We start from the raw sequence: 26,715 nt of genomic DNA, 5'->3' as shown, positions 1-26,715 counted from the left end.
TTGTAAACACCTCAGACTTCTGGGGTTACAGTGTGTTTTGGTTTCCTGGTGAGTTTGAAATGTCAGTGTTTTTTAAGCCAAAACTCAGATGGTACTTGAGATATCTGTATTTTAAAAGCCTGATTTTTATTCCCTGTACAGAAAGGTTTTTCTAGACCAATAGTATTTGTTTGTACACGTTATCCAACCTTCAAGAACTGTTTTTAGTCACAAGAGAACGGTAGGGTAGGTCAGTGTTGTGTTTATGCTGCTTGACCGCGCTTGACTTACATGAAAGACTTAAGACCAGGCCCTTGCTCATTGTTCTGTGACATGACAGGTCCCATCCCGGGCAGGGAGCTCGCTGCCCTCCTTGCTCAGGGCAGGAGATACAGGCACACTGCAGCAGCAGCGAGCCTTTCGGCGTGCTTCGCGGTTGCGGGACTGTCACCGCAGGAAACGCCGCAGCCAACGGCCGCGTCCCGGGCAGGGTCCTCCCGCCGCCGGGGGCGCCATTCGGCCTGGGCGCAGGTGCTGGGCGCCGGCAGCGGCGGGACGGGAGGAGCCGCAGGGCCCGCAGGGAGCGGCTGCGGCTCCTCCTCCTCTTCTCTAGCCATGGGTGAGCGGCAGCTGCGGGGCCAGGCTGGTTTGGGGGGCAGCGGGGAGAACGGAGTCTGCGGCCTTTTAGAAGCCGGGGGTTACACGGCTGCCAGCCGCGCCGCGGCCCTGCACACACAGACAGAAAATGTCCGCTGCGGCGGGAGCGCGGCTAGGGATGGCTGGAGGGAGAAGGGGAGAGGGGTGCGGCTGTGCCGGCCCCGTGCTCTATCGGGCTGTGCGGGCGGGGGGCCGCCGGGTCTCCCTTCCTCCTTTTCCTCTTCAGCCCTTCCTCTCCCTTTATCCGGGAGGTACGGTCGCCGCTGATGTGACCCGGGAGATGTGTGGGAGAACATGATGCGGGAGGATGAGGGATTTTGCCGATGAGGAGGCTTTAATGACGGAAAATACTTGTTTTCGTTCAGCCGTCGGGTGGCACGGGGAGAGCTTGTTCATCTGTAGCCGTAGCGACTACACGCATTGGGGTTTGGGGCTTTTTTTTGCACAAATCCTGTTTGTATTAGAGGTTTGGCTGCTCATCGAAATAGGGAGAGGAATATTGTCTCCTGGGCCAAGCTTTCCTGGTCAGACTCAGGTGAGGCTGGTGACATCAGTGTCACCCGCAAATAGCCCCTTTGGGGCCTGCTGCTTGGGTGAGGGGAGCCCCTGCTTTAAACACACGTAAAATACATTTTTGCCTCAGAAATACTAGACCAGGTGGGTTGGCAGATAAAAGGACGAGAGACTGAAAGTCGTGTCTGTGAGGGCTGGGGGGGATTAGCTCCAAAAGTCCAAATGAGGTCACCTGAAAAAAGGAAATTTTGACATTCCTTTGGGAAACGAGCTGAACACTTAGTGAGGGAGAGCTATCCTGATGCCTGAATTGAACCAGGCTTTTCTTACAGCAATACTTGCATCTAGTACTGTCAGTAGCAAACCTAATTAAAAAAAAAAAAAAGGTTTATTAAAAGAAATGCTCCTGTTGCAAGCCTGTTTCTGTTCCAGACAGGAGTACTGGTGCTTCTCATAGTGGGGTTGGTTTGGTCCTTGATGGCTGAGCAGGCAGGAAGTCCAGAGCACTGGACAAACTAGTGAGCCGTGACTGGTAGCTGGGTGAATTTTTGCCAGAGCACTGTTGCTAATATCTGCTGTGTCTAATAAAATCTTTTAGTGCTTGAAGTACTAGGAAGTTGTAAGACTATCTGTACTAGGAAATAGTAAGACTATCTGAGCAGGTTTTGAAGTTATTTCAGACACATCATCTCAATTTTTTTTTTTCTAGAAAACAGGTAGGTTTTGCTATATGGTAACAGGGTAATTTGATATTTGTCAGGCAGTTAGGAATGCAAAAAATTAATATTTTTCTAAGTTTTTAACATCTAATGCCTAAATTCCTAAAGCTGTGGTGTACAATAAATGAAACAAATAATTATTTGCTGTTTGAGGAATCCAGAAAGTGTTGATCTGTTAGAATGCATCAGGGTTTTTAACATCTTAGTTTCATCCATAGAGTTCTGTATAGATGTCTTGATATCTGTCTCAATGCCATAAAAAGGAAAATCTCTGTTGGTGGGGGGGGGGTTTGTTTATTTTGTTGTATTTAATTGAAAAATAGCAGAAAGAGGTAAATTATCAACTTTTTTAGTTTCTTTCTAAGCTACTTTGATCGTGATGAATAAACAGAGGCTTGTTTTGTCTCTTTCAGTTTGGCAAAAGAGAGTGTGGCCTGAATGTTTGAACTGCTTCATTAGGAATTAAAATGCATTGAGAATCTTTTGATGACCCTGGTTTCCGTAGCTGGAGCTCTGAGAAGAGGAACCTTGTCTATTCTGTCAGATTATGATGATTTTCAAATGCTGGGGTTTTGTACTGACTAGGTTGAATCCCCAAATTATTTGTTTTTTGTAGTGTACCTTTTGTGATGTTTACCAAAACCATGTTTAAGTTAAAGCAAAAGTTTCTGACGCTTTCCTGTGCAGAAAATTCTTCATAGCTATATGAGAAACTGAAATTTCAGTATCTAATATTTTCTGGAAACTCCTTCTGGTTTACTGGCTGAGACTGTAGAGCCTAAGAGGGAAAATATGTTTACATCGCTGTGAAATTGAGACTACATCAGAAAGTGATTATATATATGAAGTCTGTTTCTGTAGGCAGACCGTTGTACACCAAATAAATACTTGGCATTAACAGGAGTGCTGCTTTGACATCATGGTAAGGGTGCTGATTGCTGTTTGATAGCAGAGCTGTGTTAATTTGCTGACTGAGACAATACAGTACCTGATGTTTCCATCACTGTTTTCTTATCCACCTGTTGAAACAATGTAAGAACTGTTAGGGGGCTTGTTGGAGAGGATAATGTGGTCGTTCACAGCACTTAATACATTATTTCTTATGCGTTTTTCTTAGAGCAAGGCAACTACCAAGCAGTTTATTATTTTATGTCTCTTCTAAAACTCAAACTGTACCTTTTTTTTTTCTTTACTATCTTAGCTGTGAAGGACCCTACAGCTGTAGAAAGAGCAAATTTACTGAACATGGCTAAATTGAGTATCAAAGGACTGATTGAATCAGCTTTGAGCTTTGGCCGCACTCTGGATTCTGACTACCCACCTTTGCAGCAGTTCTTTGTTGTCATGGAACACTGCCTGAAGCATGGCCTTAAAGGTATGGCAATTACTCTACCTGGTTTTTCTCATCCCAAACATGCCATTTTTATTCCTTCCTTTCTTGAAATCTAAGCTTGTGATGTTGCTTTAAGAAGTCAAGAAACTATGTAATTTGTCACCTTTTATAAGTAATGGTGCTGTTATTACTACTTCACAACATGCACTTCTTATTTTGTGTGCCATCTGTTGTGAGTGTTCCAGGGATTAGCATAACTGCATGTCTGTATGTAGTTTATTTTTAGATGGTCATCCTTTTAATATTATTTTGCTCTATCACAGTAGTTTTATGTTTACAGCAAAGTAATTCAGACAGTGGCTTTGGATACTGGTGAAGTGACTAGTGTCCTGTTATCTCTAAGTCCAGACTCAGCAGTTAAGCCTTTTGTTACTCCAGCTATTTTGAAGGAATTTACTCCAGTCATTTAAACTAAATCAGTTACTTGTTTTTTCTCCTCCCAGTGAGAAAATCCTTTCTAAGCTACAATAAAACTATCTGGGGTCCTCTGGAACTTGTGGAGAAATTATATCCAGAAGCTGAGGAAATAGCAGCAAGTGTCAGAGATTTGCCTGGCCTTAAGTAAGTAATATTGGTAAAATACAGCAAGAAAATGAAGGACCTGGTTGAGAATCTAGAGAGGTCTCATGATTTCATTTGGCATTAATCAAGCCTTTGAACAACTAGCACATGGTAGTGGGGGAAAGCACAGATGAATCTTGCTAACTTTTCGTGTTCTGTACAAAACAGCTAAAGAAGTATTTTGGTCTTCTTTTCTTATGTTCCTGGGAGGAAATTTTGCCGAATGGTGGACATAAAGGATGCAAAAAGGGACAGGTTGTATGTCCAGAACTGCAGTCCAGAGCTTCCTGAGTCTAGGCAGCAAAGGCTGTATAAAAACAAAGGGGAACATACTGAAGAGGAAAGTATTAGGCAACTTTTCAGATTCTTGTGTGTAGGGTCCTTCTTAAATGTAAATTTCTGCTGTGAACTACAATTGCCTCCCATTCCTCTGAACTCTGCTTTGTGTTTAGTTTTGTAATTAGCTGTACATTAAATTCCATAATAGATTTGGTTACCTTGCAAGACCTGGACAGACTGGAGAGCTGGGCATATAGAAACCTAATGAGGTTCAAGAAGGATAAATTCAGAGTCCTCCATCCAGGAAGGGACAATGAACCGGCAAGACTTTTGACACTGTCTCCCATAACATCCTTGTGAGCAAGCTCAGGAAGTGTGGGATAGAAGAACAGGCAGTGAGATGGATTAGGAACTGGTTACAAAATGGAGTCCAAAGAGTGGTAGTCAGTGGTGCCAAGTTCAGCTGGAGAGCTGGAACTGGTGGGGTCCCCCTGGGATCAGTGCTGGGTCCAGTCTTGTTCAACATCTTCATCAGTGACACTGATGAGGGGACAGAGTGTCTGCTCAGCAAACCTGGTGGCTATACCAAACTGGGGGCTTGGCTGATAGGCCTGAAGGCTGTGCGGCCATTCAGCGAGATCTGGACAGACTGGAGAGCTGGGCAAAGAGAAACCTAATGAGGTTCCACAAGGGTAAGTGAGGAGTCCTGCATCTGGGAAGGAATAATAAACTGCACCAGTACAGGTTAGGAGGTGATCTGCTAGAGAGCAGCCCTGTGGAGAAGGACCTGGGAGTCCCAGTGGATAACAAGTTATCCATGGGTCAGCAATGTGGCCTTGTGGCCAATGGTATCCTGGGGTGCATTAAGAGGAGTGTGTCCAGCAGATCGAGGGAGGTTCTCCTCCCCCTCTACTCTGCCCTGGTGAGACCTCACCTGGAATATTGGGTCCAGTTTTGGCCTCCCCAGTTCAAGAGGGACAGGGATCTACTCAAGAGAGTCCAATGGAGGGCTCTGAGGGGGGGCTGGAGCACTGCCCTATGAGGAGAGGCTGAGAGACCTGAGGCTTTTTAGTCTGAAGAAGAGAAGATTGAAAGGGAATTTAATAAATGTTTACAAATATCTGAGGGTTGGGTGTCAAGAGGGAGGGAACAGGCTCCTCTCAGTTGCACCCTGTGATAGGACAAGGGGCAGTGGATATAAAGTACAGCACGGGAGGTTCCACCTCAACATGAGGAAGAACTTCTTCACTGTGAGGGTCGCAGAGCACTGGAACTGGCTCCCCAGAGAGGTTGTGGAGTCTCCTTCTCTGGAGACTTTCAAGACGCATCTGGATGCATTCCTGTGTGACCTGTGCTAGATTGTATGGTCCTGCTGTGGTGGGAGGTGTTGGACTAGATGATTTTCAGACATCCCTTCCAACCCCTTAATGTCCTGTGATCCTGTGGTATACTGTAGCATAAGGATTGCAATTCACTGATTTAGAGATTCACAGAAGAGGGTTTAACGTGTTAGGTATTAATGTTTGCTAGTTGCATACATTTTCATGGTTTTTTGAATTGTCTTTCTAAGATATCACTGAATTTGTAAACAAGTATGAGCTAAAGCTTAAATTCAATGTGTATTATATAGGTCCAGAGAACAAGACTGGTAAGGCAAGCTTGCATGATGAGTTGTAATGGACAGTCAGTTACTTCTTTCACAGTTCCTCTGAAGAGTTTATAAGCAAGTTGCAGAATGGAGTCTGAACTGTTGCAGATGTTTCACATCAGCTGGAACCAGGACTTGCAGATTATCTTTACTGGCACTGTTAGGTTAAGAAGAATGTGCTTGAAGAGAAACAGCACCACTTAAAAAAATTCTTTCTATACTACTAGACTTGATTGTATGAGAACAAAGCACACTGAAATACATAAAGGGTTGCATGTTTTCACTCTCTGAGCAAAATAGGCTGCATTGCTCAACTAATAGTTTCAAATGCCCTGTCAGAAATACCAGTTGCTCTACCAATAGGCTGGTAAAATGTTTCAAACAGCAAGTTAATTGATATATTGTTGATTTGGGACTCTTGATGCCCTTTTTTCCTAGAACACCGCTGGGCCGTGCCCGGGCCTGGTTACGGTTAGCACTAATGCAGAAGAAAATGGCTGACTATCTTCGGTGTTTAATCATTCAGAGAGATCTTCTCAGGTAAACAATGAAGTAGATTTTGTTTCTACTTTATTCTTAGAGATTTAGTTTCCTGAAAAAAAAAAAAAGAAAAAAGTATTATTTTCTGTTTGCTACTTTTCACATACCCTTAGTGTAGGACAACATAGTTTCTGGCCTGTGGGCTGATTTCTTCCTGTCTTCAGGGCAGAGATCAAACGGTGCCTCAAGAGTTCAAGCCTGCAGTGGGCACTATTGTCCTCCCTACTCTAGTCATGGGGTCTGTGGTGACAGGTTGGACTCGATGATCTTTGAGGTCTCTTCCAACCTTGGTGATACTGAAAAATACTGAAATGTGGAGATTGAGGGCCAGCAGACAGGTGAAGGTTGTAACTGTTCTTTCATCGATGAGGCCTATGGGGAGGGGCTCCTGCTGCATTCCTCCACCATGCAGAATATGGACCAGAAAGCTCTGGAGAGGGGATGAATTCACCCCTACCTGATGTGTGGTTTCCTACTGAGCTACCGTAGCATGGAGGACTATTGCCTTGAATTTTCCCATCACAGTTCTAAAACTAGTATTGCTTTCTTCTAGCGTGACTTATCTTTTCTGATGGGGTAGCTGAAGCACAAAGGAGAAAAAAACTTGTCTTCCTAATTTTAGTTCTACATTCTGTACATATTTCTAAGGCTTTTCTTGTATGCTTGGATAATGCTGGTATGTCAGGATGACACTGATGTTCAACAGCCTGTGGACTTTCAATGAAAGCAGAGTTTGTTTCATAAAGTCTAAAACGTGATCTAAAAAATGCAAATGTTGGTATTCTATTGCTTAGTCATCTGTTTTTTCTTTTGGAAACCTGTTTAGCATTTCCATCCTTTCCATTTATCTTCTCTTAACCATTTAGTCTCTTGTTTGGCCTCTTTAATTTCAAGCCATCTTCTCATTAAAATCCATAAGGTAATTTTGTACCATTCTTTTACTCTCCCTAGTGTTTCTTGACAACATAAGAATTGACTCAGTACAGCACACATCTGTTACAGTATCCTATTCAAAAGTGGCTAATAGCAAGTGTATAGGGAAGAGCCTTTCTTTTTCTAAAGGCAAAGTAAGTTTTACCCCCACAGATTTCCAGCTCTGCAGCAGCTTGTGGCTCAAATTTCTGGTGCCAGAGATAGTATCTTTGTTTTTAATAGCCTCTAAGACAAACATGCACTTTATATTTTTAAATATTTATGAGGTGAAAGTACAGGCTGACCCAGTTCATCTTTAAGGATGTTGGAGTAAGGCTAAAATAAGAGGAACCATTCAGATTTAGTTGCTACTCATTATTAATTTATTGGGTGTAATTGTTCTGAATATAGTGGTAAGATTACATTTTCTTCTTTAACAGTGAATTTTATGAGTATCATGCACTAATGATGGAGGAAGAAGGAGCAGTTATTGTTGGGCTTTTAGTTGGGTTGAATGTGATAGATGCTAACCTGTGTGTGAAAGGAGAAGACCTGGATTCACAAGTAAGTCATTACAGGTAAAGCAATATACATGCAATCCATAAGATCTTTATATGCAGGCAATTTTGTTACTATGGAGTTGTGACTTGTTAGAAGGCTTACTAGAGACTGGGGCATGATACAGCTCCTGGATCAGTGAGAGCTGTGCGTTAACCTCAACATCAGGTGGGTCAGACCTTTGGATGGTGACAAAGGGTGTAAAGTTTTATGCTTTGTCATCAAATGGATGCAATAGTAGCGATGCAGAGTTCTTTCAATTTTAATTGCATAAGCTATCCTATTCCTCTGCAAGAGAAGTGTAGTCTCATGATCAGTTTATCCCATGTGGTTCATTTATTGCTCTGGATCATAATAGAAATGTTTCAAGGACTGAAACAGAACCTTGCTTCTCATAGACCTTAGAAGTGGGTGACTGCTTTCAGTCTGTGAACCAATACTTAGAATTCTTCCTCCTCTGCAATGTGCTTTGACTTTGAACTGGTGGATTCCTTCTAAAGGCAGATGCACAAGTAGTTACAAATAAATGTAGGCTGTGCTTGGCCCTAATTGTTTGGGGTTTTTTTTCAGCTTCTTTGTGAAAAGAATTGTAATAGCTGAAGTGATGATTATTGTATTGTTGAGTGATTATTGCTGTATTTCAGCATGTACTTGAGGAAAAAAACCAATCTCTTTGGCAAATCTTTAGCTAATTTGGTATGTGTATTGTTGAATCGTAGGGTTAACTTAGAATGAACAAAGTTACTCTCTAATGTTTTAGGCACTGGTCTTGTCTTCTAGAAGACATGGCATCGAAAGGCTTGTAATTCTAGCAAACATATCAATGTTCTGTCCTCTTCTTAGTAGTGAGAACTACCTGTTTGTATTCTAAACCACAACATTTATTGCTAGCTACACCTTTTTCATCTGGATCACTCAGTGGCTTTTGCTGTATGAGAGAAAACTTGATTTGAGAAGGTAGTAGTGGCTGTTCAGATGAGATTTTTGGAGTAATTCTGTTTGTGGAGGGTGGTGTAAGTAAGGTACCTTCTCAGAGAAGCCAGCAGCAAGTTGTATTGAGCAGAAAGAGAAACTTCTGAAGGATGATGGAAGTTGTTTTGTTATGTTAGAAGAGTGCTATTCAATGGTGAATTGTGTGTATGCACAGATGGAGAATTGAAACAAAGGAACTCTTATAGAGATAACATTTGACTTCTATATAGAGAGTATTTTACTTTAATAAGCAAAATGTGGTGTTTGTTTTTTTTTAACCATGTGGAAAAGAGACTTTTTAGAATAGATGTGGAGAGACCGAGTAGAAGACCATCATAGGAAACTGACAGGAGAGCTTTATGTAAACTAAGGAAATGTTACTTGTATTCTAAAGCTAAAGTGAGCTCCAGAAGGAAGCAATGTATTAGACAAATTGAAATACTTTTGTGAAGAGGTTGCTACAGGCAAAAAAGGAAGGCTTTTGGTAAACAAATGTGCTTAAATACTTACCTTAGAGGTTTGTGAGTACAGTTGGGAGCAGAACTCATGGTAATGTTATTTATAGTATGATTAAATAATTGAACAAAAAATAACTTAATTAGATTCAGATAAATGAATACAGTTGAGCTGTCACACTTAAAAATCAGCAAGTGGGAGAGGTAGTACTTGGTTTGGCAAGGAATACTGAAACAGTAAACATTTTGGGAGATGCACTTTGATAGGCAGTCATGTGAAACACTACAGCCAAAGTGCCACAAGTTTATTTGATCAGTGAGAGGGTTGAATAGTATCTGATAATTCCCCAAATGAAAGTCTTCCTGTAAGCTCTTGGCTAAGTTCAGTTCAGTCAGAGGGAAGATGTCATCTTTTATTTGGAATTTGGTGTGTGGCACATTGTTAATTTAGTTGAAAGGTATCAAATCTGTGACGCTACATTTAAGACTCTGACTGGCAACAGCAGTTATTTGTGTGGTATGGAAGTGTGTACATTTGCTTTCTTCTAGGTTGGGGTGATTGATTTCTCTATGTATTTGAAGAGTGAGGAAGACATTGGGAGTAAGGAAAGGTATGTACTCACCAAATGCTTGGGATTATGCACATTAGCAAATGATTTCTTGACTAGTGATCTTTTCTTTGTAGAAATCAGGTTCCCTAAAAATTAAGTCTTCTGATCTTGCAGTCTTAAGAAGAAGGGGACACTGCACTGATACGTATTACTAGTTAGCTGCGGGAGTATTTGCACTCCGAAGCAAGCCTCAACGTCGCCTCAACATCACCTACTTCCTTCACTGTCCAGTGGACAGTATTGGAAGCTTGCAGGGTGCCAATGAAAAAGACCCTGCTTAACCTTTAAGCCCTCATCTTGGGTTTTAGTCAGTGTTCCAAATAACTAGAGTTATGGCAGAGTAAATAAACATCCTTTTTCTCTTGAGGCTGTTCTTACGTTTCACGTAGAGAAATTGTTTACAGTTAAAGAATTTTTTTTTCCTCTCACTGATGTCACAACATATTACTGATTTCATGATTGTGAGGTGAAGTTGTTTCCTTTTTAAAAACACACACCTGAGATTGGTATTTGCATGTGGTAGATCTGTGTGTTTTCAGTACGTCGTTCACGACACCATTTTAATACAGCTCTTTTTATTTTGTGCTTGCTTTAGAAATGTACAGATTGCTGCCATTTTGGACCAAAAGAATTATGTTGAAGAACTGAACAGGCAACTGAAGTAAGTATTCCTTTGAAGTGTGCTTGTCAGGCCAGGCTTACAGGTAAAACATGTGTGATTGCTTTTGTACCACAGCTTTGTGAGAGAACTTCAGAGAAAGGGGTGCAAATCCTTCATGTTTAGACTGAGGATCTACTGAAGCTGGAAAGGATATACTCTTCTGGAGAGACTCAGGAAGTCTTTGTCTTCATGCTTTTGGTTTTGACAGTCAGAACCTTTCTTTTTCAAAAAAATGAAGAACAGCAGGCCAAAACTGTTCAAGGTCCTCGTGACTCATAGCTTCACAGGAATGAAAAAGCTTGATCTGGATTTTAAGCCCAGGCTATTTAACAATTTGCAGAAAGTGTTACTCAGTGGTGTGGGTGTATCTATATGATTTTGTTTCTTTGCCTTTCCTAATGCTTTCTTTTTTAGCTTTAATGTGTAGGGCCAAAAGTGAATAAGTTCATTGCTTGCTTGAAACTGCTTCTGTATTGTGTAGGTTGTGGTTCCTGTAGAAAGTTTTCAGGAAGGCAGCCTTCCCCCCTTACTTTGCTGCGTGGAGCAAACCTAAATGGTGTTACAGAATAGGGTTTTTTCTGCATGTGAAATGCAACCTAGAAAATGCACTTACAGCAGAAGTAGGCAGCTGGGCAATGGAGAAGTCCTGGATGGAGTTTAATATGAAAAAACCTCAGAGTAATAAAAGGGAATAAATAAAATCCTCATTAGGTTTACAAATGAAGTCTAGAAGTATCAGGAAAGGGGCAGCCTCAAGATAGCTCAAAAAATGTGGAGAAGCAAAGAATTACATATAAAATGAAGAATGGTTTTATCATATGGGGGGAGGAAAAAACCTCCAAGAATATTGTAAACTGCCTTTTAAGGGAACTCATTAAACATTTGGGTACAGTGTAGTTGTGAGTATAAAGGAGGGGAAGAATACAATGAAAGTCACATCCAACCAGAAGGTTAAATAACAGGGATGACATTGGGAGTTGGAAGGAAGCCTATAAATGTTCAGGAAAGGAGACAATTTCTTACATTTAGGAAAATCTTCAATTGTGGGAGCAGCCCTTTTAGCTCTTGGCCTTCTATCTGATGTTAAAGCTTTTCAGTTTGGTTGAATGAGCTTCCATGTCATTTTGAATCACGTATTTTCTTTTCCTCTTTCAGTAGCACAGTTAGCAGTCTTCATGCAAGAGTGGATTCACTAGAGAAATCAAACACGAAACTGATCGAAGAGGTATTCTTTTAGCAATGTATGGTAGATACTACTTTTTCTCAAATAGTTTTTCTAAGTATTCTTGCCTTATTTTGATCTACATAAGTTTTGTATAATGTGTTTCAATCACTTTGTTTTGGCTTAAGGAGTAGATGCAGGGATTTGAAGTCAGCTTACCTAGGTAACCTGTAGCATCAGTAAATTAATTTTGTAGGACACCACAGTTTCTCACTTTGGACAAAACCAGAAGAGAAGCTGTTCTTAATGCCAGCTGTCAGTCTGATTCTGTGCAGATGACTGGTCCATAATGGATGACCCCAGCTGCTGCAAAGACCGAAAGTAGTTCACTGAGTGATTTCTGTTTCCACCATTTCTTTAGCCCAAATGTTGTTTCTTGCTTAGTCATCGTATGTTTATAGTCACTTTTTATATTTGTCTAGCTCAGTTTTTGTATGTGCCCTATATTTCCTGTTATCTTTGATGCTTGACTAGATTCCAGTATTTTTAGCTTTCAGTAGAGAGTACAATCTTTTTTTAAGATTGTTTTTTTAAGTTGTTTGAGAAATAGTTAATGAACTGGAAAAATGGAATATTCATATTCACTTCTTGGAGGGAAAACATTTTTTCTGAGTGCTGCTTCTCAAGAGTATTCTAGTTCCTTTACTAGGCTTCAGCCCAACTGTCCACCTGCTTTACAACTGACATGAAGGTATATAGTGTAAGGCCCAGTTCTTTTTGTGGGAGAGAGGTTTTCTTATACAAATCTCTCCATATGGTGTGGCAAGATGTCCAAAAAAGAGCAAAAGTGGATATATTTTAATCCAAACATAAAGGAACAGTTTAGGATGAGGAAAAGGAATTGAGGGTCATTTAGTCATAATGAAGCAGTGAAAAGAAAGCATATTCTTTACAGACATGAAAGAATCAAGTATGCTGTTGTATAATGAAAGCAACTCATTAGTAAACCCAGGAGCTTTATGTCTTCTTTAAAAGCAATTAAATTTATGTTTGGGAGTCTGCAAGAAAAAGGCAGAGAAAATTGTGCCCTTGTGTTCATCAGAACATCTCTTTCTTTATTTCCACTTGCAAAAGTGGTCACACTGCTTTTCTTTTTTTGGGTCTTTTTTCTTTTCAGTTAGCAATAGCCAAAAACAATATAATTAAACTCCAGGAAGAAAACCATCAACTGAGGAGTGAAAATACTCTCATTTTAATGAAAACACAGCATCATCTAGAGGTATGTTTTATCATGTTTGATGTAGTTTTCAAAGCAACTTGAATTGAGCAGGAGCTGGGCCAAATCTAAAGCAGCTTTTACTGGGGAAAGGGCCTGTTAAATCTGGCCAGTTTTATCATGACATGAATATATTGAAATTATAGGACACTGGATTGTTTTATAACCATGTATAAATTTTGTTGCATTTTTCCTTGTGTTTTCTGGTTTTCTTCCCTTCTTCCTCTTTGTCTTTAGACTCTAAGCAGTATCTAAGAGCATTTAAGGCAATGTTAGCTTAAATTCTTGTCCAAATCGTGTATTGTAGTTGACAAACTCTCTATTCTGCCCTGTCTTACTATGTGGAATGTCATTTGGAGCAATCATGTCTATGGTTACTGACCTGGTTTTAAGCTGTGATCTGTGGCTCCTTACATAACTTCTGGTACATGTTTTACAAGATAACTGGTTGCAAGCACAGGTTAAGCAGATGTTTGGATTACTCTGTACTGGAACAGTTGTGTAATGGATTGATTTACTGAAGGAGCACTGTACTGCAGTGTAACTGTTTGTTGTGCTAGCTTTACTCAATTCTTACTGAAAATCTGATGACTGTGGAGCTGAGACAGCTCTGTCCCTGTTTGTGCTGTGCTTGGAGAAGTGTTTTGCTTTGGGTTTCTTTTGCCCTCAAGTGTTTAATTGATGCTACAATTGAAAAAGCGTTAAATTGGTGCTACAATTGATGCATCAACTTGTGATGAGGATAGATTCTTTGTATCTTTGTAGGCAACTAAAGTGGATGTTGAAGCAGAGCTTCAGACATACAAACACTCCAGGCAAGGTTTAGACGACATGTACAATGAAGCACGTAGACAGCTTCGAGAAGAATCGCAGCTTCGACAAGTAAGTGTTCTTGCTGGAGCTGCACAGCACTGCTGGAAAACTTGTGCTTGAGAAGAGTCACCACCTAAACACTGCTGGTTTTACTTTTGCTGAGCTTGGATGCTGCCTTTAATTGACTTGAATTGCCTTTTCTCTAACTAGCTGTAATAACAAGGGGTTTCTAATGGAGCAATGAATACACTGGGATTTCTTTAGCAATTTTGCAAAAGTACAATAAATAAAACACAATTTCTTTGAGAACTATCAGCTACATTTGACACAATGATGTATGCATGCTAAGTCCTGTGAAAATGGAAATCATTAATTCTGGTTTTGTAATCAGCATTTAGCCAATTCTAAGCAACGCTGGCAGAGTTATTCCTTGTATTTTGAGTTTTCTTCTCCCAAAGTTAAAACCCCATCAATCACTAAGCACATGAAAGTGTAATGTTCATGTAGTGGATAATTTGCAAAGTTAAAGAGAAGCAGGATTTCTGAAGTGGTGAAATAAGTGATGCTGCAGCTCCAGTAGAATTAACTTTTGTCCTTTTCAAAGCAGAGATAGAATGTGGCATAATTATTGAAGTATTCTATGTTGCATTGTGTTTGTGTTTCCTAGGATATGGAGAATGAGCTAGTGGTTCAAGTTAGTATGAAACATGAGATAGAACTTGCCATGAAGTTGCTGGAGAAGGATATCCATGAGAAACAGGATACCCTCATAGGCCTTCGACAGCAGCTTGATGAAGTTAAAGCAATTAACATGGAAATGTACCAAAAGCTGCAGGTAAAGGAGCAATCTGCCATAAAACTGATGAACAGACTTTGACTGAAGAAAGATGAATTAGCTTTTGTTAAGTACTGTTGCTTCCTTAATTTTTGGTGTGTTTCCACTTCTTAGGTCAGCTTGTCATGGTAGAACATGGCTGTTACAAGCAGGATTTCATACAAAGAAGTTCTTAAGGCAACCACTTAATTTTGGTGGCTTTATGGAAGAGAAGATCATGGCCTAATAACATGCTGCATGGAATAGAGAGAGTAATAGTATCTCTAGTGATAATGATACTTTTTGGCCTGCATTGTATAAAACCCCAAGAGAATATTGCCACACAGTGAGGAGTTAAAGGCAAGATCTGAGCTTTCAAAGCAAAGAAAGGCATTTGGGAGACAAGGTTGTGTTCAATGGAAAAAGCTAATTAGGTATTTTTTGGTTGTTTTTAATAATCAGTTAACAAAGTAAGAAAATTTGTCACAGTGCAGAGATTTTGCAGGAGAATATGGATCTCAGAGAGTCAGCGTGCAGTTAACAAATCCCCATACACCAGGGAAGTTTAGCAGTGAATTATCCAGAACACAAGTTTGATTGATGAAGTAAACTAACAGGAAAAAAAAAGGCATGAGAAAACAGTCAAATCTGTGGCAGAATGAGGGGAAAAAAATAGGATGCTGCAGAGAGATAATTAAGATGATGAACAAAGGATGCTACTTCTCTACCTGCAGCTGTGAGGAAACTGAACCAGAGGAAGTAAAATGTAAACAGTTGGAAATTAAAACAAGAGAATGGTTTTCAGTGTGTTGGGATCTGTAGGAGTTTAGTTTTCTTTTGAAGCTATTGCTGGGTACTGTGGGTAACACTGATTGCACTTAATGACCTTCAGACCCACTTCCTGGGCAGAGTAAAACAGTTTAGTCTCTGTTACACAGGGACCCATCAGTAGTGTTGATCTGTACTGCAAGCATAATGCTCAGTATTTTATTTACGTCTTCTATCTGTGGTTTTGACATCTTTACAAGCAGTCAAACCTGTGAAATATGTTAGTAAAATTCTCTACAGATTTTTAGGTGCATGTGGTAGTTTGATAAGAGTTGGAAAACCTTATTGATTTGCATGTCTAAGTATCTTAGTTCTTTTTGGAAAGCTTCTAATGGGCTCCTCAAAAAGATGATCAATGAATTTAAGGTGACTTGCAAAATGCTCAACTAAGAAAAGAAACTAAAATGCAAAATGTGTACTTATTTAGTAACATCTGCGCTTGAAAAGTTCAGAGCTACAAATTTGCTGGGCATTACAGTTTCAGCCCTGTCAACTACATTTTTTAGATGGGTGTGTTTCAAAATAATCAAGCTGAGAAGCCATTTTAATATTTTTCTCTTCAGATACTGAAGACAGAATCCCTTGAGGTAACAGTGTAGTATGTACCTACTGCAGTTTTAACCCTTTTTGTAACACAGGTTTCTGAAGACGCAATGAAAGAAAAGAATGAAATAATTGGTCGATTAGAGGATAAGACCAATCAAATTAATGCAACTATGAAGCAACTAGAACAAAGGTATAGGCCCATCTTTGGCTTTCTTCATTCATGTCTCCATCCCCTGTCATTTTACTGCATTCCCTCACAGTTGCCACTGAAACGTAATTTTTAACTGGAAAATTTGTAAAGACCCTTTCTGAAATTTCAACTGGTGCTTTACTGTTTGATTCCTGCCCCTTCCCTCCCCCCACCCTTTGTTAACAAACACACTTATTTTAAACACAGAATAAATCTTGCAGTTTTCTTCCTCCACCATTTATCTTCTGGTCCTAGGATTTTGTGCTGATGTCAGAACTTGTTTGTTCAGCTGTTTCAAAATTCTGATTCACTATTATTTCTTTTTAATTGATCTTTTCCCCCACCTGAATGAAATGCAATAGAAACCAAGGCATTAACCTTGCTTATACTTAAGCTTGTGCTTAGTATAAACATTGAATGCCTTGATGGAGCCTTGCTGTGTTTGTTGAAGCTATGAGAACTATTCTCCACTGCTTTGCAAGTGCCACTGTTGTCAATGACATAGTGAGATTTTTACACTGAAAGGTTGAAAAGTGAAAGACTTAACATTCCAGTCTATAAATTTACAGTGCCATTAGGCTGCATGCTTTACATACTGAGACAATGTGATTCATCTGTTGTTTCAATTTAGTGCCCTGAATGCAACATTGATCTTTTAAATTGTGAAGTAAGACATACCCATCAGCCCTGTCATGTTGGTGTTTGACATGTCTTTTTTTTTTTCCTCGTTTAAATCTGATTATGAAAAACATGGTTATGTATTAAAAAAATTAGTGACATGAATATTCTTTTATTGACATCCTTTTCCTCTTTTTTCTTTTTCTTTTCATCCTTTATCCCAATTTTTGTTTTTACTATTTTGCTGCCTTCATCTGTCTTTGATTTTTGTCCACTGCATTCATGAAGTGACAAAGATCTGTTAACTCAAACTAGGACTATTGCAATGTCATTCGTCAAGTGTGCCGGCAATGAAGCTCAGCACCAATACAAACTTGTCAAAGATATATCATTCTGAAAGCTCCTCCAGATCCACTATGTTTAAAATACTTACTGAGAAAACAGAACTTCAGATTTTAAAGATTAGAACTTTAAATGTAAAGTGGTATTAGGAATCTTGCACTGTAGCTGACGGTAGCTGGGTTCTAGGTTGTTTTCTGAAGGAACATCATCTCTGATCTCACTTTACCCCTCCCCCAAAAAAGAAAAGTACACTACTGCACTATTATTAAGCAATTGTAAGCTAGTTTTCTAATGCTCTTGAAATCACTTTGCATTGTCAAACAAATTTTATTTTAAACAGTTACCTGTTTTGACATTGACTGTACATTTTGGTGAGATTTGTTTCTAATTAGTGATTTTTCCTCTTCTTTATGGTACTAACAGATTTTAAAGCTAGCCCTTCTGACATCATTACCCTTCTCCCCTGTGTATTTCTTTCACTGGCTTTGGCTGTAGTTATCCCCAAAATGTCCTCTCTGTTGTGTTTTTGGTTCTAACTAGCACTGCTTTCTTAAACAGACTGACAGGAGTCTGGGGAAAGGGGAGTTGAGTGCTATATCAGAATGATACATTTCTTTACAAGTGGGTGTCCTTAAAAACAGGCTAAAAAGGAAGTTAAGGAAGATGTTCAGTATGTGCGGTGGAAGAATCACAGGGTTAGAGGATAAAACAGCAAAAGTACCATTCCAGATTACTGATGTGACATAGGGTAAAATATTTTCATGTAGTTAAAATAAGCTTGGAGCCTGGCCTTGGATGAGGCTCCAGGAGGGAAGGACAGCATGTTCCAAGAAATCTTGTAGCTGTGACTCCTGGCTTCAATAGCTGCACCATCATAGCTGCAGTGGAAGCTGCAGCAATAAAGGGGATTTACATTTAGGGCCCAGATCCTGAATTTGTCTTAACTTGTTGGCCAGCCAAAGATCTCGCCTGTCTGCAGCTCTGTCTGTGCTGTAATCACAATGTGTTGGTTTGCCCAACTCCCCCTCCCTCCCTCCACCATTGTCAAGCAGTCTTCACAAATCCTATTTCTGCTTTGGGTTGCTGTTCACCTGCACTGCAGAAAGGGGAGTGTTTTAGCTGCACATCTGAATTTTTGCTCTGAAGTGTGGAGGGGAATTTGGAAAAAGAATCTTAGGGTCTTTCAGCAGAAGGGGATATGCTTCCAAAAGTGGAGGCAGGATGCCCTAATACAGGAAAGGATTCTGCTCCATGATTATATATTACCTTATTCCTTGGTATGGAATATGACAAAGCCTTTACCATGGGCTGGCTACCAAAAAAATAATGAAGTGTCTCCCATCAAAGAAAACCCAAACCAGAAATACTGAACAAAACAGGTAGACCATAGCAGAAATGGGAGTGTTAACCATCTCATGGCTGTCTGTGCAGGCTAGCCTCTGCCTCAGTGTCGTTTGAATCACAGATCCTGCTGTGAACTCAGTCAGCTCCACATCTGAGTTGCAGGGGTGCAGTTAGCCTTGGTGCTAGTCTAGAAGGCAATGCCATGGGATGGGTTGCCTGGCATGTTAAGAAAGTAGCAAGCTCCAACTCTGCCTTGGTTGTGGGAGCCACACTGCAGTTTCATTTGTGAATTAGGGAGGGTTTAAGCTTGGTTTTGCTATTAATTGTCCTGTGAAGCTTCTTTCAGCTGCTTCTGCCCAGTGAATTGACCTTGACTTTTCCCAAAATTCTGCTGTCCATACATGTTTTGGCCATCTGTGGCCACTGCAAATGTGACTGGGAACATCCTTAAAACAACTGATACAGTCAAATGAAATAGTACAGACTTTGTAAGGTAGTTTTAATTCCAGTCTTTTTTTTTCACTGATTTACTGGCAGCTTTTGGAAACTCCTGCTGGCGAAACTTGGCCAGCAGAAGCACAAATGTAGACAAGCTGCTGACCTCATGTTTTTTTCAGCTGACAGCGAGAGTCTTGGGTTACTCTTCATTCAGTTAGCTGCTGGGATGTGAGGAATCAAGCACAGAGACAGTATCACAGGTGGCTCCTTCGCTTACCTGAAAGGCTCTTGACACATTTGTGTTAGACACAATGCAGCAGGTGGGGACATTCAGTGGTCTTTCACTCTCCTGCCTCTTCACCTAGACAGGTGTAGCTATGCTGCAGCATAAGTCCCATTTTGGTACCGTTATTTTGTTATATTACATCCATCTTTCTTTTTTGACTGAAGAGGTGGCCAAGCAGAGAGGAACCACAGTGAACTAAATGGATTCCAAAGGGAATACTAGCTGAAGCAGAAGCACACTCCTGGAATTCAGAAAGGAAAGAGTAAATAAATCCAATTCCTCATTTCTTGATTAATCAGTTTTATTCTGTTTATAGTATGGAGCTATTTTAAGCAGTGTAAGAATGCATTATTTTTAATACTGATTATTTGCATTAGTTAATATGGTGTAGTTGAGATAGTTCTATGACTGTAATGGGACCTGTCAGGGTGTGTTGTCTTGTATTAGGTTAAGTTTTTTTGCTGTCTGATTGCAGTGCTCTGTGTTCAGCCTTATGCCTGAATCGTTTTGAGCTGCTTTTGCACAACACATGCTGGGTGGTTAGCACAGGTCAAGTACTTTTACAGGCTTTAAAAAAAACAACACAAAAACAAAGAAAAAAAAAAAAAAGAAAAAAGAAAGAAATAAAAAAAAAAAAAGCTTCTAAAAACCCCACAGGAACATATGCTAAAGGCAACCCCCCCAAAAAAAAAACCCATTAAGGTGTATGCTTCAGTTCTAAACTATGTATCACCATGCTTTGGCATCTGTTATTGATGAGCACCAAATAAACCAGTGATTACTTACAGTGGTTACTCTCTCGCTGTATCAGAACCCAGGAGCTAGTTTCTCTAGGCATTGTATGGATTTCTCGTTTGAGTTTGTGAGTTTCCCCAAACTTTGTTTTTATTTAGAAATGTTTCTATTTCCCCATTTTTCTTTTATTTGTCTTCTTCACCCTCTACACCCTAGTTCTAGCTTCAGTTTTACCCAAAGTTGATTTGAATTACACCAGATTGCAGCAAACAGAGAAGGCTCAAATGGAGGCTGAGGCCGAGGATGAGAAACTTACACAGGAATATGTGAATAAGTCTGAAAGTCTGCAGAAAGAATTTTCCCAGAAGGAGAAGCAGCTGTAAGTATGGCTTTAGAAGTACACACAGCAGTAATCATGCTCCATTGCAGTATGCCCTGTGTCTTAGTGCAGGCTGGTTGTTTATCAATAAGTATGGCTTTAGAAGTACACACAGCAGTAATCATGCTCCATTGCAGTGTGCCCTGTGTCTTAGTGCAGGCTGGTTGTTTATCAATAAGTATGGCTTTAGAAGTACACACAGCAGTAATCATGCTCCATTGCAGTGTGCCCTGTGTCTTAGTGCAGGCTGGTTGTTTATCAATGGTTTTGAACAGAATGTAAACACTAAGGATCTTCATGTTGGGGACTGGCAAGGTGGAGGAAATTATGCTGTTAAAGAGAGTCAAACTACCTTTGGTTGTCTCAAAAATGGTGTGCAGCTGAACGGAGTGGGAAAAATTGCCTTGTTTTTTGTCTGAAAGTGCCAGCTTAAATCATCAATGGGGGAAAGTAAGTAGTGTAGTAGTAGTAATACACACTTCTAATGAAGCCCACAAGTATGTAGTAGTATAAACAAACAGAAAGGGCATAGGAATAGTTTAATTGATCAGCCTTGTGAATAAGGTGGAAGTGTTTTAACTTCCCCCTGAAGGTCTCTTCCACCCTGGTTTATTCTGTTCTGTTCTGTTCTATTCTATTCTACTAAATAACCTTTATGATCACCAGAGATACCTGTGGTCATTGTCTGCATCACCAGTGGCAGTGTGCCTGCTTGGTTGGTCTTGTTTTGGAAAAGCTGTATAAGGTTAAGGAGGCTTTGCCTTGTGCATGTTTTACACCACTTCAGAATTTTGTGGTGAATCTTCCTTTGCCCATTTGTTACAAAGGTCAGCTCTTCAAAATCCTGCCATAGTCTTGGTGTTTTCCATACTCCTCTTTATAGTAGCATTTTGCAAGTGGCAGCGCTGGGGCTTGTTACATCAATACCTGCGGTATTTTGATGCACGCTTTCTCATTTAGAAAAGGTGTGAGTGGATCATTTGTTTATGATGACAATGGTAGATGGCACCCAGGAAGAACCTTGGGACTGTGTTTTAAAATGATACTCTCTCATGCACTGTTGTGTTTGTTTGTTTTATTCTGCATATTCTAGGCTCCAGCTGGAAACCGATTTGAAGATCGAAAAAGAGTGGCGGCAAACCTTAGAGGATGATCTCCAAAAGGAAAAGGAAACTGTGTCTCATCTGAGAACAGAGACCCAAGAAATAGTTAACCTTAAAAAAGTAAATTCTGCTGTGAAACTTGACTAGTCATTTAGAAATTGACTGCAAAGTTAATTACACACCTGGTATTTTTAAAGAATTCCTGCAAGTAGATGAATGAGATGAGATTAAGGTCTTTTCACAAACAGTTGAAGGGAAGAAAATGACATTTTTTAACTCCCTATTTAGTGCTCAGTTCAGAAGTCAGTGCACTGAACAAAGGAAAATGAAATCCTGGGGTTTCTTTCTCAATTGTGTGGAAGATTCTGTCTTCTCATTGTAAGCCAGAAGGTGCTCCTCTCTGACTTGGTGTAGGTGGCTGTATAGTGCTGCTGGTCTCTGCAGTCAGTTGTTTTTATTTTTCTCCTGGAGAAGACTGCAGAAGCAAAAGCACGTCATCTCTTGGAGTCTAAGAGACGTTTTGATCCTGGGTTGTGTTTGATTTGTATGGTGGATCATTCATTTATTTGGCTTCTCAGTAAGATCGGCTCTGGGTAGTGGTAATTTTCTGGTCAGTAGGAAAATACAACTTTGAGAATGATCTGAGATGTTGTGTGTTATGTTTGTTTCATTTGAAGGAGTTCCTCAAACTTCAGGAAAAGAATGAGCAATTGAAGAGGACATGTCAGGACCAGGAGGCTGCTCTGGAAGAACTGGCATCCAAGCTGAGCGAGTAATTTCATTATTCATGATGATTATTTATGTCACACAAAATGGAATTAAGAAAAATAATGGGATGGTGTTTGTGTGAATTAGACTGTATATGGCAATGTCCCCTTGCCAGCTAACAAGAAATGTCTGGTTGGGTCAGGTCTGGTTAGTTTTAGTTTTGGCTGGTGGGCTCCTGTGTAATTCAATTCTCTGAAAAGAAAATCCTAGGCTAAAAGGGCCTGGGGGCATTAGGGGTTGTGGTTGGCCAGTATGCGTATTGTGACATTCCCAGAGAAGAACCCAAGGTGAAGATAACAGCCCTGGCTCCAGCAGGAGAGTGCTTACCCTTTTGTGAGGATGCATGTTCTTGGATTCCTCTTTGAGAGATGGAGACTAGAGGACAGTCACAGGCCATTGCTGCTAAGTCTGCAGAGTACGCAAGGGCTTATTTACCTTGCCAAACCCCTCTGACTACAGTGAGCAATGAGCTCTGAGCGCAGCTCTCCTTTCTGTTCAACCTTGTTAAAGTTTTATTTCATCATCTCTATCTTCTTCTTTCACCATGTGGACTTTCTTGCCTTATAGAATAACTTCATTTATATTCTGTGACTCAGTTTTGAGTGGGTTGGCACTGGCTGGCTGTGGAAAGGCTGGTTTCTCCATAATGACATCAAGTGGTCTTGTACAAGTCCAGGTTTTGTAGCAGTGCTGTGTGCTGCCTTTCAGTGTTTGCACAGAGCTGTGCACAGAAAAATGTCCCTAAGCCACATAACCCCGAGAGAATTCTACAGCCGTGCAAAGGATTCTGCGCTCTCTGGAGCAAGCTTGTCTTTGTATCATGCTGAGTACAGCAAGGCTGATACCTGCTGGAGTACAGAATACTAGCTCCACCTTCAGAGTACTCAGCTTAGAATTTTTGAAGTACCTACAGCTTTTAGAGTTGTTAGACCACTACTGAAAATACAGAAGTTTGAAACAGCATTCTCTTATTCTTCAGATCAAAGCTGAAAATAGAAGATATAAAAGAAGCAAATAAAGCATTGCAGGTCAGTAGTACTTGGGGGAAAGTGAAACCTTTTTTTCTGACTATTTGCTGATGCTGTCCTGGGGTTTTTTTTTTTGCTTCCCTGCATCTTGGGGACTGTTCCTGCATGATGGGCCCCTGCCCAGTAGGCTTCAGCTTTGAGACTGGAATACCTTTCTGCTTTTCCAGCCCAGCCACTGAGCAGCTTTACTACACTGAGCATGTTCTCTTTGCACCTGTTCTTGCAGCGTTTTGGAGCAGCCTTGCACTGCTTTGGAGTGTCTTGGTGATGTTACATCACTCTCAGAACATTAGGTGGTTCAGGCAGCAAATGTACTGCTGTTAGTTTGTGATGTTCCCTGCAGTGCAAAGTTTAAGTTAAACAGATACATACAGCTTATGAGAATTTCTTTCCTCCAGGGCCAGGTTTGGTTGAAGGACAAAGAGGCTACACATTGCAAGTTATGTGAAAAGGAATTTTCTCTTTCCAAAAGGAAGGTAACTCTTGAATGGAATTGCTTCCGACTTGTTTAAATGTGTTCTGAGAAAGATGCTCTTTGCCTTAGAGGTGAGCCAGGGAGTGTCAGTCTAGGTCATTGCAGAGTCCTTTTTGAGGTGTGTTTCTAGTTCTTTGATCTGTACAATGCAGCTGGGCTCGATCTGAAAAAGAAACACTGCCTCTCTGTGAAGTTCCACAAAGGAACACACTTAAGAATTATTCATCCAACTTTGTAGAATCATCTCAAACTCTTGTCAGCTCTGGCACTGATACAATTTGACAGGTGTGGAAGTCTTCTCATGGCCTTTTTTTGTTGGCAATAGACTAAGAGATGATGAGTTTGTTGTCATGTTAATGTAAAACACAATGTTAATTTCCATGCTTTGTTAATGTGTGCAGGAAATTTTTACTTTACCTTTTTGTGTTAATTAGCTACCTGACAGAATCCTCTGCTCTCTTGAAGATCATTTTTTATATTAAATAGTTTTTGTATAGCAGAGTATTCCTAATCCAGAGACTGAATGAAATCTGCAAATCTGATATTCACATGGATTAACCAAATATGGCTCTAGACAAACCAAGTCTCTGTCTATCTGCAGCTGATGTAATTCTGGGCAGACCATGGGCTACCTAGGATTGCATCACAGATTGAGAATTGCATGAATTATCTTGAAAGCTGATTCTGTGTTCAAACCAAGTAGTGGAAGCAGCCACATTTTTGGATTGCTGTGTGTGTATAGTTTCTTGGTATTCAGCTAGCAAGTATATTTCCGTTGTAAATGCTAATTTTTAATCTTCTCCTCAATATTTAGCATCATTGCAGGAACTGTGGGGAGATCTTCTGTAATGCCTGCTCTGATAATGAACTGCCTCTGCCTTCTTCACCAAAGCCTGTTCGTGTCTGTGATTCCTGCCATGCAATACTTATACAGAGGTGCTCTTCTAACGTGCCATGAGATTATTGTACAAGATATTTATTACTTTTTAGCTAATCCTGTAAAAAAAACAACCAACCAACCAAGAATACACTTCAGGATTTCTAGGATTTCAGGTAAGCAATTGACAGTGGCATTTTCATCTGTGGAGAACTTGTTTACTTTCTGTGGAAACAAGTAGAGAAAATGGGACCCAAACACAGAAGATGCCAGCATTAAAAATCCAGGTGACAGTGGTAGTCTTACAGATGGCTCTGAAGTTCTTTGGAGGAAGCTGGGCAGTTTGTATTTGATGAATATCTTATGACAACCTCGAAGAAGGTGACAGATTTACCTGCTTTCACAGGCTAGCCTGCAACAAGGCCAGCTGAACGCTGCTGGAGAATGTGCCTGTGATAGGCCGTTGTGAAGCAAAACTGCCCAATAGCTAGTCTGAAACTCTATTTTATGCAGTGGTCCAAGACGTTGCTGCCAAATACTGTCTTTATTTTCTTCCCTCAGTTATCAATGTTACATCCAAGAATATTGCACTGACAGTTGCCCTTTGTAGTCACAGGTGTAAGGGGAGGCTCTGTCAGACAGGAGCAAGCAGTGCCTGTAGGCACTTGAGGAAGGAAGGTGCATTTTGCTGGATTATTTTTTTATAATTAACTATTAATTTGACATATCTATTTTTCCATTAAAAGAGAAGTGTCCATCACTAGTGAATGATAATTGTAACCTTGAACAACTATCTTTGCATTATCTTCATGTGCGTCATGCTTTCAGGCTTGTACACGTACTCACTGTGTAGCTCTAGAAGCAGGATGAAGCTGCCACCAAGAAATACCACGATTACTCCTGTCCTTTCTGTGTTGGATAGGAAGGGTTTTCCTTATTTTGTCATCATCTCTCTAAAGCTTCCAGAGTTTGTTCCTAAACTTCATGTTTTTCCAGAGCACTTTTGAGAACACCTAGTTCTGACCTCTCTTCATGCTGGTGGTAACCTTCTGCTGGAGTGTAAATCTTCATCCTTCCTGTAGGCAGCACAAATGCATCCTCTGACCAGTTGCCCTCACTCACTCTCATGTCACTACACTCTCACCGATCTGCCCCCCTCCCTTTAGCTGCTGGTGTGATGGGCTCCAGACATGCAATCTCCACACCCTGGGCAGCACTAGTGAGCCCTCAGCAGAATTAATGGCCCCGTAGTTCCTTCAGTTACAGGCTTGCAGATTTCTTACCAACAGGAAAAGGGAGGCTTTGAAACAGATCTTTGCTTGCACTTTGTTCTTAGCTTTGGCTTCTGAGGGTAGGTATGCAGTTAATATTCTGAGAGCTCATCCAGCTGTTCTTTCTAACACCTCACTGTAGTTGCTTATGTAGCTTTTGTAAAGAAAAAGTATTTGAAAATGACCTGATGTATCTTTTTGTAAAAAACAAAACAATTTGTAAATCTGTAAATAGCTTTAGGAAAAAAATAAATTTATTGATCTGCAACTTAACTGTGGGAATAATGTCACTTTATTAAAGTTTGTAGAAGTGTTGTATTTCATTAGGGTTTGTTCAGGGCTCTTAGAAAGCCTTGGCATATGTTGGGGAGTGGGGAGCTACCCTGCCAGTGACCTCACAAGCCACATGCTCCTCGCATGCCTCCTGAAAGTAACCTAAGGGCATTTCCTAGGGGCTTTAGAGTGGGGCAAGTATGGAGGCAGCAGTGTTTGATTTAGGGTGTAGATGATGCTAATCTCTCCTGTCTTCAATAAGTAACTTTTCAAACAGTGTGCAATTAAACAAAGTTTAAGTTAGGCATTCTTTTACAATGAAGAGTTTTCCATAACATGCAGTCAATTAATTTCTATTAGCTGCAGTCGTGTCCTCTCTACTCTTTGCATGGGCAGATGTCACTCAAGCAGTGCATCATTATTCAGATGGCTGCTTCTTACTCTGCCTTGAACAGGGAATGGTTCACATTCCATGTGGGTTTATTTCCCTTAGCATTAAGCCACGCACCTGGCCTGCTTTTAGCAGCTTATTGGGCCACGCTGTTAGTTCTTTCTAAAATCCCTTCTTCTGACAGATTGTGATTCACAGTAACCATAGGAAGGTTTGTTGGGTTTGCTTCATTCATCAGAAGCAGTAACTGTCAGAGCGCCCTCATTTGTATGCTTGGGAAATGGCTTCTGCTGTACTGAG

At 40.4% G+C, this 26,715-nt stretch overlaps 1 protein-coding gene across 3 annotated transcripts; it reads left to right on the top strand.

The window, feature by feature from the left end:
* Positions 1 to 522: 522 nt before the first annotated feature.
* On the top strand, positions 523 to 25,358 carry RUFY2 (RUN and FYVE domain containing 2). 3 transcript variants are annotated; one of them, XM_054174661.1, is made up of 18 exons: positions 523 to 598; positions 3,070 to 3,243; positions 3,705 to 3,822; positions 6,188 to 6,289; positions 7,642 to 7,765; positions 9,736 to 9,797; positions 10,393 to 10,458; positions 11,617 to 11,683; positions 12,798 to 12,899; positions 13,662 to 13,778; positions 14,377 to 14,544; positions 15,990 to 16,087; positions 20,110 to 20,229; positions 21,323 to 21,452; positions 22,010 to 22,104; positions 23,080 to 23,128; positions 23,527 to 23,604; positions 24,418 to 25,358. In XM_054174661.1, the coding sequence occupies exons 1-18, from the start codon at positions 595 to 597 to the stop codon at positions 24,559 to 24,561; spliced, it is 1,818 nt and encodes a 605-aa protein (XP_054030636.1). In that variant the 5' UTR covers positions 523 to 594; the 3' UTR covers positions 24,562 to 25,358. The 3 variants fall into 3 exon arrangements, with proteins under 3 accessions (XP_054030636.1, XP_054030635.1, XP_054030637.1); XM_054174660.1 differs by having other exon boundaries at positions 11,614 to 11,683; XM_054174662.1 differs by lacking the exons at positions 20,110 to 20,229; positions 21,323 to 21,452; positions 22,010 to 22,104; ... (1 more) ...; positions 23,527 to 23,604; positions 24,418 to 25,358 and adding an exon at positions 16,994 to 17,273 and having other exon boundaries at positions 11,614 to 11,683.
* The last annotated feature ends 1,357 nt before the right edge of the window (positions 25,359 to 26,715 follow it).

This window comes from Dryobates pubescens, chromosome 30, assembly GCF_014839835.1.
Source record: "Dryobates pubescens isolate bDryPub1 chromosome 30, bDryPub1.pri, whole genome shotgun sequence".
Taxonomy (NCBI): domain Eukaryota; kingdom Metazoa; phylum Chordata; class Aves; order Piciformes; family Picidae; genus Dryobates; species Dryobates pubescens.
Note: the sequence above shows the minus strand (reverse complement) of the source record. Positions and strands in the feature narration are given on the sequence as shown.

What these genes read in the sequence shown, in the direction of transcription:
- RUFY2 (XM_054174660.1), top strand. An exon ending in AAACACAGCATCATCTAGAG is followed by an intron (nt 12,900 to 13,661) that starts GTATGTTTTATC and finishes GTATCTTTGTAG; the next exon opens with GCAACTAAAGTGGATGTTGA. An exon ending in AAGAATCGCAGCTTCGACAA is followed by an intron (nt 13,779 to 14,376) that starts GTAAGTGTTCTT and finishes TGTGTTTCCTAG; the next exon opens with GATATGGAGAATGAGCTAGT.